At 42.6% G+C, this 15,259-nt stretch overlaps 1 protein-coding gene across 6 annotated transcripts in view; it reads left to right on the top strand.

The window, feature by feature from the left end:
- LOC129840272 (nck-associated protein 5-like) overlaps positions 1–15,259 on the top strand; it is a 189,379-nt gene that overhangs the window by 154,634 nt on the left and 19,486 nt on the right. For 4 of the 6 annotated variants that reach the window (XM_055908029.1, XM_055908030.1, XM_055908028.1 and 1 more), the window contains 5 exons: positions 3,994–4,081; positions 8,534–8,869; positions 11,216–11,340; positions 11,943–12,066; positions 12,219–12,400. In XM_055908029.1, the coding sequence (XP_055764004.1) occupies positions 3,994–4,081; positions 8,534–8,869; positions 11,216–11,340; positions 11,943–12,066; positions 12,219–12,400 (855 nt within the window). The other 2 variants (XM_055908031.1, XM_055908033.1) reach the window with 2 other exon arrangements.

Genomic DNA, 15,259 nt, shown 5'->3' with positions numbered 1-15,259 from the left:
CAGGCAGCATCCGCACTGAGCTAATGGAAGGAGCTGCCGCTTTCAAGGAGCGCGACTCTAACCCGGAAGCTTATAAGAAATCCCGCTATGCCCTCCGACGAACCATCAAACAGGCAAACCATCAATACAGGACTAAGGTGGAGTCGTACTACACCAGCTCTGACCCTCGTCGGATGTGGCAGGGCCTGCAAACCATTACAGGGGGAAGCACAGCCGAGAGCTGCCCAATGACACGAGCCTACCGGACGAGCTAAACTACTTCTATGCTCGCTTCGAGGCAAATAACACTGAAACATGCATGAGAGCCCCAGCTGTACCGGAAGACTGTGTGATCACGCTCTCCGCAGTCGATGTGAGTAAGACCTTTAGACGGGTCAACATTCACAAGGCCGCAGGGCCAGACAGATTACCAGGACGTGTACTGCGAGCATGTGCTGACCAACTAGCATGTGTCGTCACTGACATTTTCAACCTCTCCCTGTCCGAGTCTGCAACACCAACATGTTTTAAGCAGACCACCATAGTGCCTGTGCCCAAGAACACTAAGGTAACCTGCCTAAATGACTACCAACCCATAGCACTCACGTCTGTAGCCATGAACTGCTTTGAAAGGCTGGTCATGGCTCACATCAACACCATCATCCCAGAAAGCCTAGACCCACTCCAATTTGCATACCGCGCCAACAGATCCACAGATGATGCAGTCTCTATTGCACTCTACACTGCCCTTTCCCACCTGGACAAAAGGAACACATACAGGATGTGAGAATACTATTAATTGACTACAGCTCAGCGTTCAACACCATAGTGCCCTCAAAGCTCATCAATAAGCTAAGGACAATGGGACTGAACAAATCCCTCTGAAACTGGGTCCTTGGCTCCCTGACGGGCCGCCCCCAGATGGTAAGGGTAGGTAACAACACATCCGGCACGCTGATCCTCAACACAGGGGCCCCTCAGGGGTGCGTGCTCAGCCCCCTCCTGTACTCCCTGTTCACTCATGACTGCACGGCCAGGCACGACTCCAACACCATCATTAAATTTGCCGATAACACAACAGTGGTAGGCCTGAACACCGACAACAATGAGACAGCCTATAGGGAGGAGGTCAGCGACCTGGCCGTGTGGTGCCAGGACAACATCTCCCTCAATGTGATCAAGACAAAGGAGATGATTGTGGATTATAGGTAAAAGAGGACCAAGCACATTCTCATCGACGGGGCTGCAGTAGAGCAGGTTGAGAGCATCAAGTTCCTTGGTGTCCACATCACCAACAAACTAACATGGTCCAAGCACACCAGGACAGTCGCGAAGCGGGCATGACAAAACCTGTTCCCCCTCAGGAGACTGAAAAGATTTGGCTTGGGTCCTCCGATCCTCAAAAGGTTCTGCAGCTGCACCATCAAGAGCATCCTGACTGGTTGCATCACTACCTGGTTTTACAACTGCTCAGCCTCCAACCGCAAGGCACTACAGAGAGTAGTGCGAACGGCCCAGGACATCACTGGGGCCAAGCTTCCTGCCATCCAAGACCTCTATACCAGGTGGTGTCAGAGGAAGGCCCTAGAAATTGTCAAAGACTCCAGACACCTTAGTCATAGACTGTTCTCTCTTCTACAACACGACAAGCGGTACCGGAGCGCCAAGTCTAGGTCCAAGAGGCTTCTAAACAGCTTCTATCCCCAACCCATAACACTCCTGAATATCTAGTCAAATGGCTACCCAGATTATTCACATTGCCCCCCCCCCCCCCCTCTTCACACCACTGCCACTCTCTGTTGTCATCTATGCATAGTCACTCTACCTACATGTACATTTTACCTCAACTAACCAGTGCCCCCACACATTGACTCTGTACTGGTACCCCCCTGTATATATATATATATATAGTTTTTTTACTGCTGCTCTTTAATTACTTGTTACTTTGATCTCTTATTCTTATCTGTATTTTTGAAACTGCACTGTTGGTTAGGGGCTCGTAAGTAAGCATTTCACTCTAAGGTCTACAGCTGTTGTATTCGGCACATGTGACTAGTAAAATTAGATTTTATTTGGGAGATATGCTACCAATGTTGAACCCCATACTAAGCTTTGCAAAGAAAAAATGGAATGCCACGTAATTCTGACCTTGTAGAAGATATTCTTTGTACTTTGTTAGGGGCAGAGAGAGAGAGCAAGGAAGGGAGGGGGAGAAAGAAAAACGAGAGTCCACATGCAATATGCAGGAAATTCAATCCAGCTGATGGGGAATTCTGATAGCAAATAGGAGGCTCTTATCGCAGACACTCAATTCAACAAAGGCCTGTTTAATACTATCCTTGCAGCTTCATCTCTATCTCCCCTCTACAGAAATACAACAAAAGAAAATAAATGTTTATGACCTGCAAATCCCCTTTATACCGTCGGAGAACACTTTTTCAACATCACATTCTGTTATCCCTCCTCCATATTAGATCAATTACCTTGTTTGCATCCCCTGACAGAACTACCTATTATGAAAGAGGCTCTGAAAATGTAATAGTGATTTCTGTAAATCTAAGGTGTTTGTCGATTCTGTTTTGAGTCGTCGCTTAAAGAATTGATGAATCGCCTTCCACTATTGTTTTCTTTAAGCGCTAAAGGGACAAATGGGCAAGCAGATTGTGATGGAAATCTTGACAAACACAGAATATATATCAATAATGTTCTATCTGAATATGCCAGCTATTGCATCTGTGTTAGCTTAGCCGCGTTTGACATTTTGGATATCTGGCTTCGTAGAAGTATATGAAGTATTATCACGGTGTAGAAAAGTGTACTTTGCTTGTTTGTGGTTTATGAATCATACCAGACATGTCCTTGAACTAGCAGTTTGTTCTGTTATTATCTGTGCAGATGGTATTCAAGGAATGTTAAGGCCATAATACAAAAGATTGAATACACACACAAGCGGCAAAGCAATTATGAATACAATGCGATGCACATTACAATGATGTAGGGGAGACCAAGGAAAAACGTAACACGAAACCACTTAGAAAGCTGTTGTACAATGTGCTAATGCTTGGATAGTGTCTCTAAAGGCCTAAATTCATCAATTATTTTCTGTTTTATTGACAAAAAATTGGTTTTGAGGCCCTTAAGTAAATATACCTTCCGCTTCTCTTTTTTAGTTTTTTGACCTGTGGAACATTCTCCATGTATCTAAACATAGCATTTTTATCACTAAGATGGGGTCTTTTGATTGGTATAGTTGATGACAATAATTATTTGTATTTTCTCACAGATTCCGATTAGTATAGGCTCCTATGTGGGGGGAATAGTTGTAACGCGGCACCTTATATGGTATTTAGATACATTAACATATGAAATAAAATGTTACTTCTTTACATCATGTTTTGTAGTAAAACTAAGATAATACCTAAAAAGTACAATTGACACTTTTGAATGCTAATATAATATTTTCATTTTGATACATTTTGAGTTTTTGGTCTATATGACATGCCCAAAAGATTATCCAAATATCTGTTTCGAAACCCTTCATTTACCCTTCATTTTTAACATTGGAGACAGTGTTACAATTAACCCCGTAGCCTGTTACATTTAACCCCACCTACTGGGTCAATTGTAACATTTCACTCCCGCCACTTTTGGTTGAATTCTAAACAACCGGTATGTTCTAGTTACATAGTTAGTGTGTAATGGTAGCTGAGATATGCATGTTGTTTGTATAATAATATAATTTTATTTAAATCAAATAATATTTTCATAATAAGCAAAAGCCTGAAAGTGTTACTTTGTTCTCCGGTCTCCCCTACCATTTTTTCAACAAATAATGTACCATCTGTTGATGATGTTGTGAGGCAAATTTAATAACACTTTATTTCAATGATCTGTCATTATGCCTAAACAAATTTGTCATCAACATGATTTAGAACCTATATTATATATATATTATATGTTGTGCGAACTCAAGTTAAATACATACTGACTTCATCCTTCATTTTTTCCCACCAGACCATCATTGTGACACAGAAGATCAGCTTGCAAGGAGAGAATGAGGAGGACCCCACCCCTGAGACTTCATGTCAGGACCACATGATAGGTAAGGCTTTTACTGTAGCCGTGGCCTACTGTAGCTATCGTCTGAAAACATATAACATTTTAGTGCTAATAAGCAACATTAAAATACATTTTTCAACATAGACATTTTCAGTAGTCACCAGCAATACATCTCAAACTTTTGCTCTCTGTGTAAAGTATTTCTGTAATAGATTATACAAACGGTCTCTAATTTTAGGCTTCTGTAGCATACAGAAATAACTGTTGCCATTCATCACCTAATGGCAAATGCATGTGGGACTTGCATATGTAACACTTTCTCATACCAGAGAAAAACTGTAAGCTTAGAGCCTATACAATATTTCCTGCATCTTCGCAGGACTGATTCGTCTTGTCACTGGCAGAGTGAGTCTTTATTATCACGCCACTCTCCCACTGCATACTGAGGTCATCAACAAAATGGTTACTGTCTCCGGCGTTCAAAAATCCTTTTAGCGTTGCTAGCGCACATTGTTATTTACGTGGCTAAGACATTGAGGGTTGTCGGGGCAGCTGCTGTTCTTAGAGCTTTGGTAGCATACAATGTGTGATGAGAAAATTATATGCAACAACACCCACTTACTATTTCAATGACAAGGCGATCTTTACATGCTGGGCAGTTTGTCATTCATTGGCAGGTGGAAGGCATTCTTAGGGAACGGGACTAGGACAGGGTAATCAATGTTTATTAGAGCTGTATAATACTAGGTGCCTATCGCTCTGTCGGAATGCTTTAGTCAGTTAATGTGCCACTCAGTCTATCTTTTAAGAGAAGACTGTTGTCCATTCAGGAATGGGGTCTTCTCTCACTTAGTCTGGCTTTGGCATAACGTGAACAGGAGAGGAGCAAAATGGTCATGTACAACCTGTGCAAAAGGTGTTTGTGACGCCTCGACTTGAATTATCGTGGTCTTTTCTTTAGATTTGAAGTTTGTCCTTATTTTCACACAAGATTATGATCTCCGTTGCTTAATTTTGTTTATTTATTTCCATGCATATAATAGGTCTACACAGATAATATGGCTGCTGGTAAGCTGTATTTCACTCAATATAACTAATTTATGTTGACTATCATAATGACTATTTAAATCAAGATTTATCTAAAGGATGGACATTATGGACCTAGACGTAGGTTATTTTGGACATAATTTACATCCAACATGGAAAACATAGGCCTATATACCGTTACTTATAAAAGCTGCTCTCTTAGGCTCAAAGTCATTTTTATATGCTAGCCTCTGTATTGATGGGGTCTACCACACAAATTTTACCAGACATTGTTTTGACATGGGAAACTTTCCAGGGTGTATGAACATTTCTCTGATTCAACTAAGCCCCATATCGTGGAACAGAGCCAGAAAATAAGATTGTTAATCGTTTCTGTATTCTAATTAACTGAATGGCATATTTAATTCTGCCAGCTAGCACATCTATCCAACCTCCCCTCAGTATGAATTAAAGCTCTCATAAAGATTTAAGCAGAGTCCACTTATAGGTCCTGAAGTCCAGCCTAGCATATCATTTTACCCTGGGATGTTATGGGTAGAATATGTCACACATTTGCCTGATCTCAATTACTTATTTTCTCTGAACGCACAAGAAATTAGAAACAAAAAGAGCATTTTTTTTCTTACATAATGTGATATTGTAGCAGGGATTCAAACTAGAAACTACAAAAGGATGCAGATGGACTCATGAGTCTATGAGGTGTGGCTTTGTCATGGTTCAAATCAAATCACATTTTATTTCACACCTTACAAGGCCTTAACCAACAATGCAGTTTAAAGAAAAATGAAATATTTACTAAATAAACTATATAAAAACAAATTAAGAGCAACAATAACGAGGCTATATATGGGTACCAGTACCGAGTCAATGTGCAGGGTTACAGGTTAGTCAAGGTAATTGAGGTAATATGTACATGTAGGCAGAGGTACTATGCATAGATAATAGATCATTAACAGCTCATGTTATGACCTTTGACTTGTTGATTTTAACGGTTTGAGGTCTTGGTCATGTGACGATAGTCATGACCTCTGGTTGTAATTCCCATGCAGTTGTGATGGTAGTTAATGTCGGGGTTTTAAATGAGTCCTCATCATAACATGTCATTTGGTCTGCAGAGCTTGCCCTCTATCACCTGGAGGTTTAATGTAGAAGTGATTGGGATCACAGTAAACACAATTTTTACCCTAGGGACAATTAAAATCATACCCTTCGAGGTCCAGAGTACTGCTGGTTTTCTGTTCTACCTGATAATTAATTAATTAATCTGCTAGCGTAATATGCACCAACCTGGTGTCCCAGGTCTAAACCAGTCCCTGATTAGAAAAAAAACATTGGTGGAACTGGCTTCGAAGTCCATGTTAGACCTAGTTATAGTGTGAGTGCAAAGGGCATATTGAAAACAACTGCCAAATCAACTCATTTGATTATTAAGCTTTGTGAGGCATGGATGTCTCCCTCTTTCTCTTTCCTTTCTCTCTTTCTCTTTTATTTCCCTTTCTCTATTTATCTCCCTCTTTATCTTCTCTGTCTTTTTCCTTGAATATAGGATCAAGAATGTGAGACGTTCTGAAGTGGTTTGCACTTGATGCATAATGCAGAAATCTGTAGTAATTGATCAGCTGCTGTTTTAGGGGCTTGCCACAACCGCCCCGTGATGACTCATTGCAGATTAATCTGAGCAACATAACAGGCCATCTGTCCATCGAGGTGGTTTATGACCACCTCAGCTACAACTCATTCTCACTCATTACTGCGGAGTAGGTGGTGCAAGAGAGGCAGAAGAAGACACGTATGGCTACAATATGACTCTAACTGTGCACTAATAGCATGATTTAAGTTGACTGTGTTTACTCCCAGTCATCCAGTGGGACGTTTCTGATGCATAATTGAATGAATTCTTGTTTTGATGCACTGTTGGTTTAATTGAATGTCTGGTTGCACATTTAGAGAGGACTGTAAATATTGCTTTATTAGGTTAATAATGTATTTTACAACAGCAGTGCATTGCCTCTGATAACTTATAGCTTTGGTTTTAATTATGAGGGTTTAATGCAGCTGTTAGGAGATGATGTTGTGCGAGCCCTATGTTTATGGGTATTTGTACTAAATCATATCCATGAGAGGGCTACCTCTTACATGCCTTGAACCCTTTCAGGGGAAACAGTTAATTCATGAATTCATTAATTCAATCATCCATTTATTCATTCGATGGATGGATATGTTAGGGCATATAGAAGAAGTGGATGTTTATGGTCTGGGCGTTACAAGACCAAGCTCCAGGGTTAAGGGCAGAGCTAGCAGAAATCGACTCAACTAAAAAAATAGGTCCCATGCTTGTCCATGAAAGGCAAGAAACAAATCAGAACTTACAGATTGTTCTATGGGGGAAAATATATTCCAAAACAACTGCGTACTCGAAAGGATCAATCATTTCCAAGGTTTTTCCATCCTCAACTAGTCTATAATAAATATATAACGCTAGATGGATATTTTATACTTTTGCAATGCAGCAACATACTGTGCAACCTAGAATGAGAACAGAAGAATGTCAAAGCGGCAGTCATATCAGCCACGAGACCTTTCCCCCTCTTTTGTCTTTAAACTGAATTCATGTCAGAACTAGTTCAACATTCTCTTTCTTTCTTTTTTACCCAAATTGTTGCAATTAAGTCATGAGCACAGAATGATTAGGCAACATCATTCACAGTTACATGGAATTGGATCATGCCGAACAGCCATCCATCTGTCTCGCTCGGAGAGGCTTTGCAAAACGGTGTATTTTAAGCGCTGTCCATCTGTTGCTACAATGCTCTTAGATCACTGCGCAGTGTGGAACATATCAAGTTCGGGCGAATGTGTGTATATCAACATAATGCTGATACAGGAGGTAGGGAGAAAAATCACAAATAAATTGGCACTCTAAAGTCACGCTGGGTTCCAAATGGGTGAAATTAGATTGGGAACGCAGAGAGAGCTAGGAGTTACAAGCGGCCATTCATTTTAGATCCTTTTCAAGATTAGTCAGATACCTTTATTAATATTATGAAGAAGTGATACATATTTGATCATAGAGTGCTGATAACCACTTATAGGAATACACCTGATGAATTACACACACAACAGATCGTATCACACATATTACTGGACAAAGCAATACGAAAAGTTCAGACCTTTTTCCTGCAATACATTTCTACAGTTTCTCGTAATGATTTGGCTTTGGATTGTACCCAGGTGCTCCGTACGTGAAGTAATGCTCCTGTTTCTCTTGCTTTTGCCTCCATTCGTTCTCCTATCGTATTGAACCTACCCAAGATGCCCTTTTTACCCATAACCCCTTCAGTTGCTTGTGAATCCAATCCAGTGGCTCCTCCTCCTTTTCCGTTGCTCCCCCCCACCCATCATCACACGCTGCTTCTCCTGTCGTCCCCCCCCCCTTCCCCTCCCCCAGGCTCCAGCTGCCAGATGAGAACTCTGGACAGCGGGATTGGCACCTTCCCCCTCCCTGATTCCGTCACCCGGGTCAACGGGTGCCACATTCCCAGATCTGAGTCCAGCCCCGACCGGATGATGGCGAGCATTCACAGTCCCACTGATCCTGACCAGGACCTCCTCTCGGCTTCTGCTGCTCATTCCCCATCCCATGTGAAAGTGCCGTCCCTGTCTGAGACCCACCCACATGCACCACCCACCAGTGCCCTGGGCCACTCCCTGTCTGACCCTTCAGTTACTGGAAGAGGTTGTGGACAGGAAGCCCTGAGCCGCCTCCCCAGACCATCCACCTCAGGTAAGACTGGGGGTTCACCTCATATCAACCTCCCCGTTACGTCCCCATTCTATACCCATCTCCCAAAGCGTGCACTTCTACACTCCCCTTTATGAATTAAGAAGCATTGGATTGCCATAAGCATTGGCTGTCCACACCAATGTTGTTATACCAGTACAGTCCCATCATGGGAGGTGGATTGTTCAAGTGCACACTTCAAGGAGAAAAGTCGATGATAGGGACACAACCACTGTTACAGGCTCTGTGTTGTCTGCTTCATGCCAATGGTTTTATGTTAGGTAAACCAATGATCCGCAGCTGCATATAATCGCTAGAATAGCTGGGCTGGCTCAGAGGATGTTTGGCCACTATCATGAAACCCTATTTGGTGTTAACCCATCTATAAACTGTGTATAAAATGAGAGAGGATAAAATTCAGATTCTCGCTGGCTCAATTTGATTGTGCAATGAGGGTGGCAGTGTTTTACTTCAATTCACATCATTATGGGGCGGCAGGTAGCCTAGTGTTTAGAGCATTGGGCCAGTAACCGAAAGGTTGCTAGATCGAATCCCCGAGCTGACAAGGTAAAAATCTATCATTCTGTCCCTGAACAAGGCAGTTAACACACTGTTCCTAGGCCGCCATTGTAAATAAGAATTTGTTCTTAACTGACTTGCCTAGTTAAATAAAGGTTAAATAAAAAAGTATGAACCTTACGTCACTCTCAAGAATTCACTATACATGTTCCACCCTCTCAATCTCAACAGAGGATCCATTCTCCACTTGAAGGTATTCAGTGAAAATGAAAACCTTCTACCTTTGTAGAATGCTGGACTAGATGGACAAGCCTATCAGGCTTGATTTGGTATTCTGAGTGATATTCTGTAGCTCTGCTTAACAAAGGACACCGTGTCCCTCACCCACCTTCACAAAACCCTCCGGATAATACGACCCGCAGACCATATCCCAAGGATAAGTCGCTAATACAATTAGACACGCAAACTCACTAGCGACAATTAGCAACATAGATCATAAACCACCTTCTGCCTGTTCTTTCACCGCAGCAACACAACATTATGACGGTGGGTGGGAGAGAGGGGGGGAGGGAGGGAAAGAGGGAAAGAGGGAAAGAGGGAGAGGGAGAGGGAGAGGGAGAGGGAGAGGGAGAGAGAGAGGGAGAGAGAGAGGGAGAGAGAGAGGGAGAGAGAGAGGGAGAGAGAGAGGGAGCGGGAGAGGGAGGGAGAGGGAGGGAGGGAGAGGGAGGGAGAGGGAGGGAGAGGGAGAGAGAGGGAGGGGGAGAGGGAGGGAGAGGGAGGGAGAGGGAGGGAGAGGGAGGGAGGGGGAGGGAGGGGGAGGGAGAGGGAGAGGGAGAGGGAGAGGGAGGGAGAGGGAGAGGGAGAGGGAGAGGGAGAGGGAGAGGGAGAGGGAGAGGGAGAGGGAGAGGGAGAGGGAGAGGGAGAGGGAGAGGGAGAGGGAGAGGGAGAGGGAGAGGGAGAGGGAGAGGGAGAGAGATCATATAGGCTGAGGGAAGTAACACTAACAATGTACTCGTACAGTATGGGGATGAGTGATCCCAGTGATTTATGCAATCAGGGAATTAGTGTCGATCTGTGTGACCTAGGTACTGCAGGTAAGGTAGGCATGACCAGCAGCTGTCATTATAAGGAATAGAGAAGGAGCCTAATCTCTATCACGGATTCCCTCACAGGTTGTCAAGAAGATGAAAGGACTATTTTGTCCTCGGCACAGTACAAATTATTCTGCTGATGTTCCCGCGGCGCCGCCGCCAACGAGGCCCAGTTAATTATATTGTCAGGAGAAGTTAGGAAGTTGTAGAGAGAAAAAAAAGACAGAAGGAAGGGGTAGATAGTCATTAAAATTCACACTGACTCAGCTGTGACAATCATTGGATGCTTTGTCATTGGGGGTGACAGTTTGAAGATGCTATTTCGGGGCTGCTTCAAGACAGAGATGTAGCGGTGTAGTCTCCGTAGGGAGGATGCCATTGACTATTAATAGATGAATTGCCAAACTCTACTCACAATTAAAGAAATTGTAGCATCATGCTCATGTTGTACAGCGTGTGCTTTCACAGGTTAACAACTATTTTGACATAGCGTTAGCTATGGATGCGTCCCAAATGGCAACCTATGGCCGTGGTCGAAAGTAGTGCACTATAAAGGGAATAGGGTGCCATTTGGGATGTAGATATGAGTCTTACTGAAACTCCGGGACCTAATAGCTTTGACTTTCTATTTTTCCGCCCTCTATGTACGCAATGCGTAGGTCCTCTTCCTGGTGTGAGTGTGTGGGTTTGGTTGTTGTCTGTGTCTCATGATTTGTTTCTCTTTACTTTTGAATGATAGATGTGATCAGAAGGAAGCGACTGAGTCAGATAGACTTTTGCAGCACCAGCCACACAGTCACTACAGAGGCCCACGAGGAACAAGTGGAGAAGAAGAGGATCACCAAGGACCTAAACTCATCCAGTGTAAGGAACTTCCCACGCACTATTAGGCCTATGTCAAAGGGGTGGTGTTTTGGGAGCAAAATAGACTGCAAGAGCATAGTAATTGTGGCTTCTGTACAATCCCTATACAATATCACATATCTAAGAAGCATTATCATTATGAAAGAGTATCTCCGTAATCTGTTGAGGATACAGTGATATCTAATTCCCCAGAGTCAGATGAACTCGTGGCTACCATTTTATGTCTCTGCGTCCAGTATCAATGAAGTTAGAGGTAGTTTCGCGAGCCAATGTTAACTAGCATTAACGCAATGACTGGAAGTCCATGGATATCTGCTAGCATACTAGTAGATCTAGGGCCTAATTGCTAAAATCCCAAAGTATCCATTTAAGGAAGCAATTGCTAACTAGCGTTAGTACAATGACTTGACGTCTACCATAGACGTCCAGTCAATGTGCTAACGCTAATTAGCATTTGCTTGTGAAACTACTAACTTCCTTCGTACTGCATGCTGAGACATAAAAATGTTATCCACAAGTTCATCTGACTCCTGGGAAGTAGTCTTTAAAGGGATTTATTTATCTTCTCATTGTGTTCAAATGTCCCTCTCTTTCCTGAACAGGACAGAGCCGCGAGTGTGTGCACATACTCAGGCAGCAGCAGTGACACCGAGACAGAGTCTGAAGGGAACACGCTAGGCTCCACCCAAAGCACTCTTACCAACAGAGCAAAGACGAGCAACCAAGGTCAGAATCTCGCCTTCATCCCACATCCACAAACACAATATTGATGTTATTTAGATGTACTGTAGGCCTACATCATTTGATTTTAGACAGTTTATCTTGATTGGTTGATTGATTGATAGATAGATATATTGATTAAAAATGGCTCTCCACAGTTGACTATGAAGAGAAGACAATGAAGAGGAGCAGTGTGGGAAAGTTCCCGTCAATCATGGACTACTATCAACATGACATGTTCTCTCACGTAGAGAAGGACGACCACAGGAGGAGTTTCTCCCAATACAACTTGTTGCACAACCAGTCATTGCTAGAGGGCAAAGCAGGAGACAGACTAAGCGTAAGTGCTTCCTGTTAACCTATGACATACACTGAACAAAAATCTAAACACAACATGCAACAATTTCAAAGATTTTACAGAATTACAGTTCATATAAGGAAATCAGTCAATTTAAATAAGTTCATTAGCCCCTAATCAATGGATTTCACATGACTGAGCAAGGGCGCAGCCACGGGTGGCCCTGGGAGGGCATAGCCCGCCCACTTGGGAGCCAGGCCCAGCCAATCAGAATGAGTTTTCCCCAACAAAAGGGCTTTATTACAGTCAGAAATACTCCCCAGCACGCCCTGCCAAATTCTCAAAACAACTTTGGAGGTGGCTTTTGCTAGAGAAATTGACGTTCAATTCCCTGGCAACAGCTTTGGTGGACAGGGACAGCAGCATACCATCCTGCATCCCACTGCTGGCTTGCTTCTGAAGCTAAGCAGGGTTGGTCTGGTCAATCCCTGGATGGGAGACCAGATGCGGCTGGAAGTGGTGTTGGAGGGGCAGTAGGAGCCACTCTTTCCTCTGGTCTAAAAAAATATCCCAATGCCCCAGGGCAGTGATTGGGGACACTGCCCTGTGTAGGGTTCCGTCTTTTGGATGAGGCGTTAAATGGGTGTCCTGACTCTCTGAGGTCATTAAAGATCCCATGGCACTTATTGTAAGAGTAGGGGTGTTGACCCTGGTGTCCTGCCTAAATTCCCAATCTGACCGTCATGGCAAACGTATCATCCCCAGTTTACAATTGGCTCATTCATCCCCCTCCTCTCCCCTGTAACTATTCCCCAGGTTGTTGCTGTAAATGAGAATGTGTTCTCAGTCAACTTACCTCATAAAATAAAAAAATAAAAAAACATTCCCGCAGAGCATGCTCCCTCAAAACGTGAGACATTTGTGGTATTGTGTTGTATGACAAAACTGCACATTTTAGTGGCCTTTTATTGTCCCCAGCATAAGGTGCACCTGTGTGATGATCATGCTGTTTAATCATTTTATTGATATGCCACACCTGGTGTATGGATTAACTTGGCAAAGGAGAAATGCTCACTAATAGGGATGTAAACAAATTTCTGGGCAAAATTGGAGAGAAATAAGCTTTTTGTGGGTTTGGAAAATTTCTGTGATTTTCTACTTCAGCTTATGAAACATAGGACCAAAAGTTTATATATAAGTTTAAGTTTATAAGTTTATATATTTTTGTTCAGTAAATTCCTTTTGACATATCCTTTTGTAGCTCATCAACTAGATGATCATGGTCTGTTGATGTTGCTTCAGGAGGATCTATTGTACGGACCTTTACCACGAACCTCGAAAAAATTTGATGTTTACAATAGAGTTTGACACTAATGTCATCAAGGATGTAGTCAAACTTTCCCTCTAAATGTCATGTGAGATCATGCATTAGCTCAACGCAAACTGTTTCCATGGTAACTTGCACTCCAACTCATGTGAAAACAAAATCGCTGTAAAGCAACATTTGTCCTTTTCCAGCTTCTCCAGCTTTTCTCAAAGTGTGGACAAAGTCCACAAAGCTTGATGTCTTTCACCCTCCTATACAACGCTGTAGTTGGATTCTTCGGACGTTTTCATAAAATAAATTAAAGTCGCCTAATTGCTTTCGATTGGCTTGCCCTCTCGTGTCATGGGGTGTTTACCTACCAGCATTTAACTTCACTGAATGACAAATGAGGAGCAGTGACCATGAAATGGTCCTCAGCTCCTACTTCCTCTCAGATCAGTTCAGTAGAATAACCTAACACATACACACACGACCTGACAGAAAAATCCATAATCTGTAAAAGGATTTGACTCAACTAGAGGTCGACCGATTAATCGGTATGGCCGATTAATTAGGGCCGATATCAAGTTTTCATAACAATCGGTAATCTGCATTTTTTGGCAGATTACATTGCATTCCACGAGGAAACTGCGTGGCAGGCTGACCACCTGTTACGCGAGTGCAGCAAGGAGCCAAGGTAAGTTGCTAGCTAGCATTAAACTTATCTTATAAAAAACAATCAATCTTCACGTAATCACTAGTTAACTACACATGGTTGATGATATTACTAGGTTAACTAGCTTGTCCTGCGTTCCTACTTCGCCAAACGGGGGATGATTTAACAAAAGCTCATTCGTGAAAAAAGTACAATCGTTGCACGAATGTACCTAACCATAAACATCAATGCCTTTCTTAAAATCAATACACAGAAGTATATATTTTTAAACCTGCATATTAAGTTAAAAGAAATTCATGTTATATGCAATATTAACTAGGGAAATTGTGTCACTTCTCTTGCGTTCATTGCACGCAGAGTCAGGGTAAATGCAACAGTTTGGGCCGCATGGCTCGTTGCAAAGTAATTTGCCAGATTTGTACATATTTATGACATAACATTGAAGGCTGTGCAATGTAACAGCAATATTTAGACTTAGGGTTGCTACCCGTTTGATAAAATACGGAACGGTTCCGTATTTCACTGAAAGAACAAACGTTTTGTTTTCGAAATGATAGTTTCCGGATTTGACCATATTAATGACCAACGGCTCGTATTTCTGTATTTATTATATTATAATTAAGTCTATGATTTGATAGAGCAGTCTGACTGAGCGGTGGTAGGCGGCAGCAGGCTCGTAAGCATTCACTCAAACTTTACTGCGTTTGTCAGCAGCTCTTAGCAATGCTTGCTTCACAGCACTGTTTATGACTTCAAGCCTATCAACTCCCGAGATTAGGCTGGCAATACTAAAGTGTCTATAAGAACATCCCATTGTCAAAGGTATATGAAATACAAATGGTATAGAGAGAAATAGTAACTACAACCTAAAACTTCTTAACTGGGAATATTGAAGAACTGGAAATATTGAACCACCAGC

The sequence above is a fragment of the Salvelinus fontinalis genome, chromosome 41, assembly GCF_029448725.1.
Source record: "Salvelinus fontinalis isolate EN_2023a chromosome 41, ASM2944872v1, whole genome shotgun sequence".
Classification (NCBI taxonomy): domain Eukaryota; kingdom Metazoa; phylum Chordata; class Actinopteri; order Salmoniformes; family Salmonidae; genus Salvelinus; species Salvelinus fontinalis.
The sequence above is the reverse complement of the archived record's forward strand: the minus strand, read 5'-3'. Positions and strand labels throughout refer to the sequence as shown.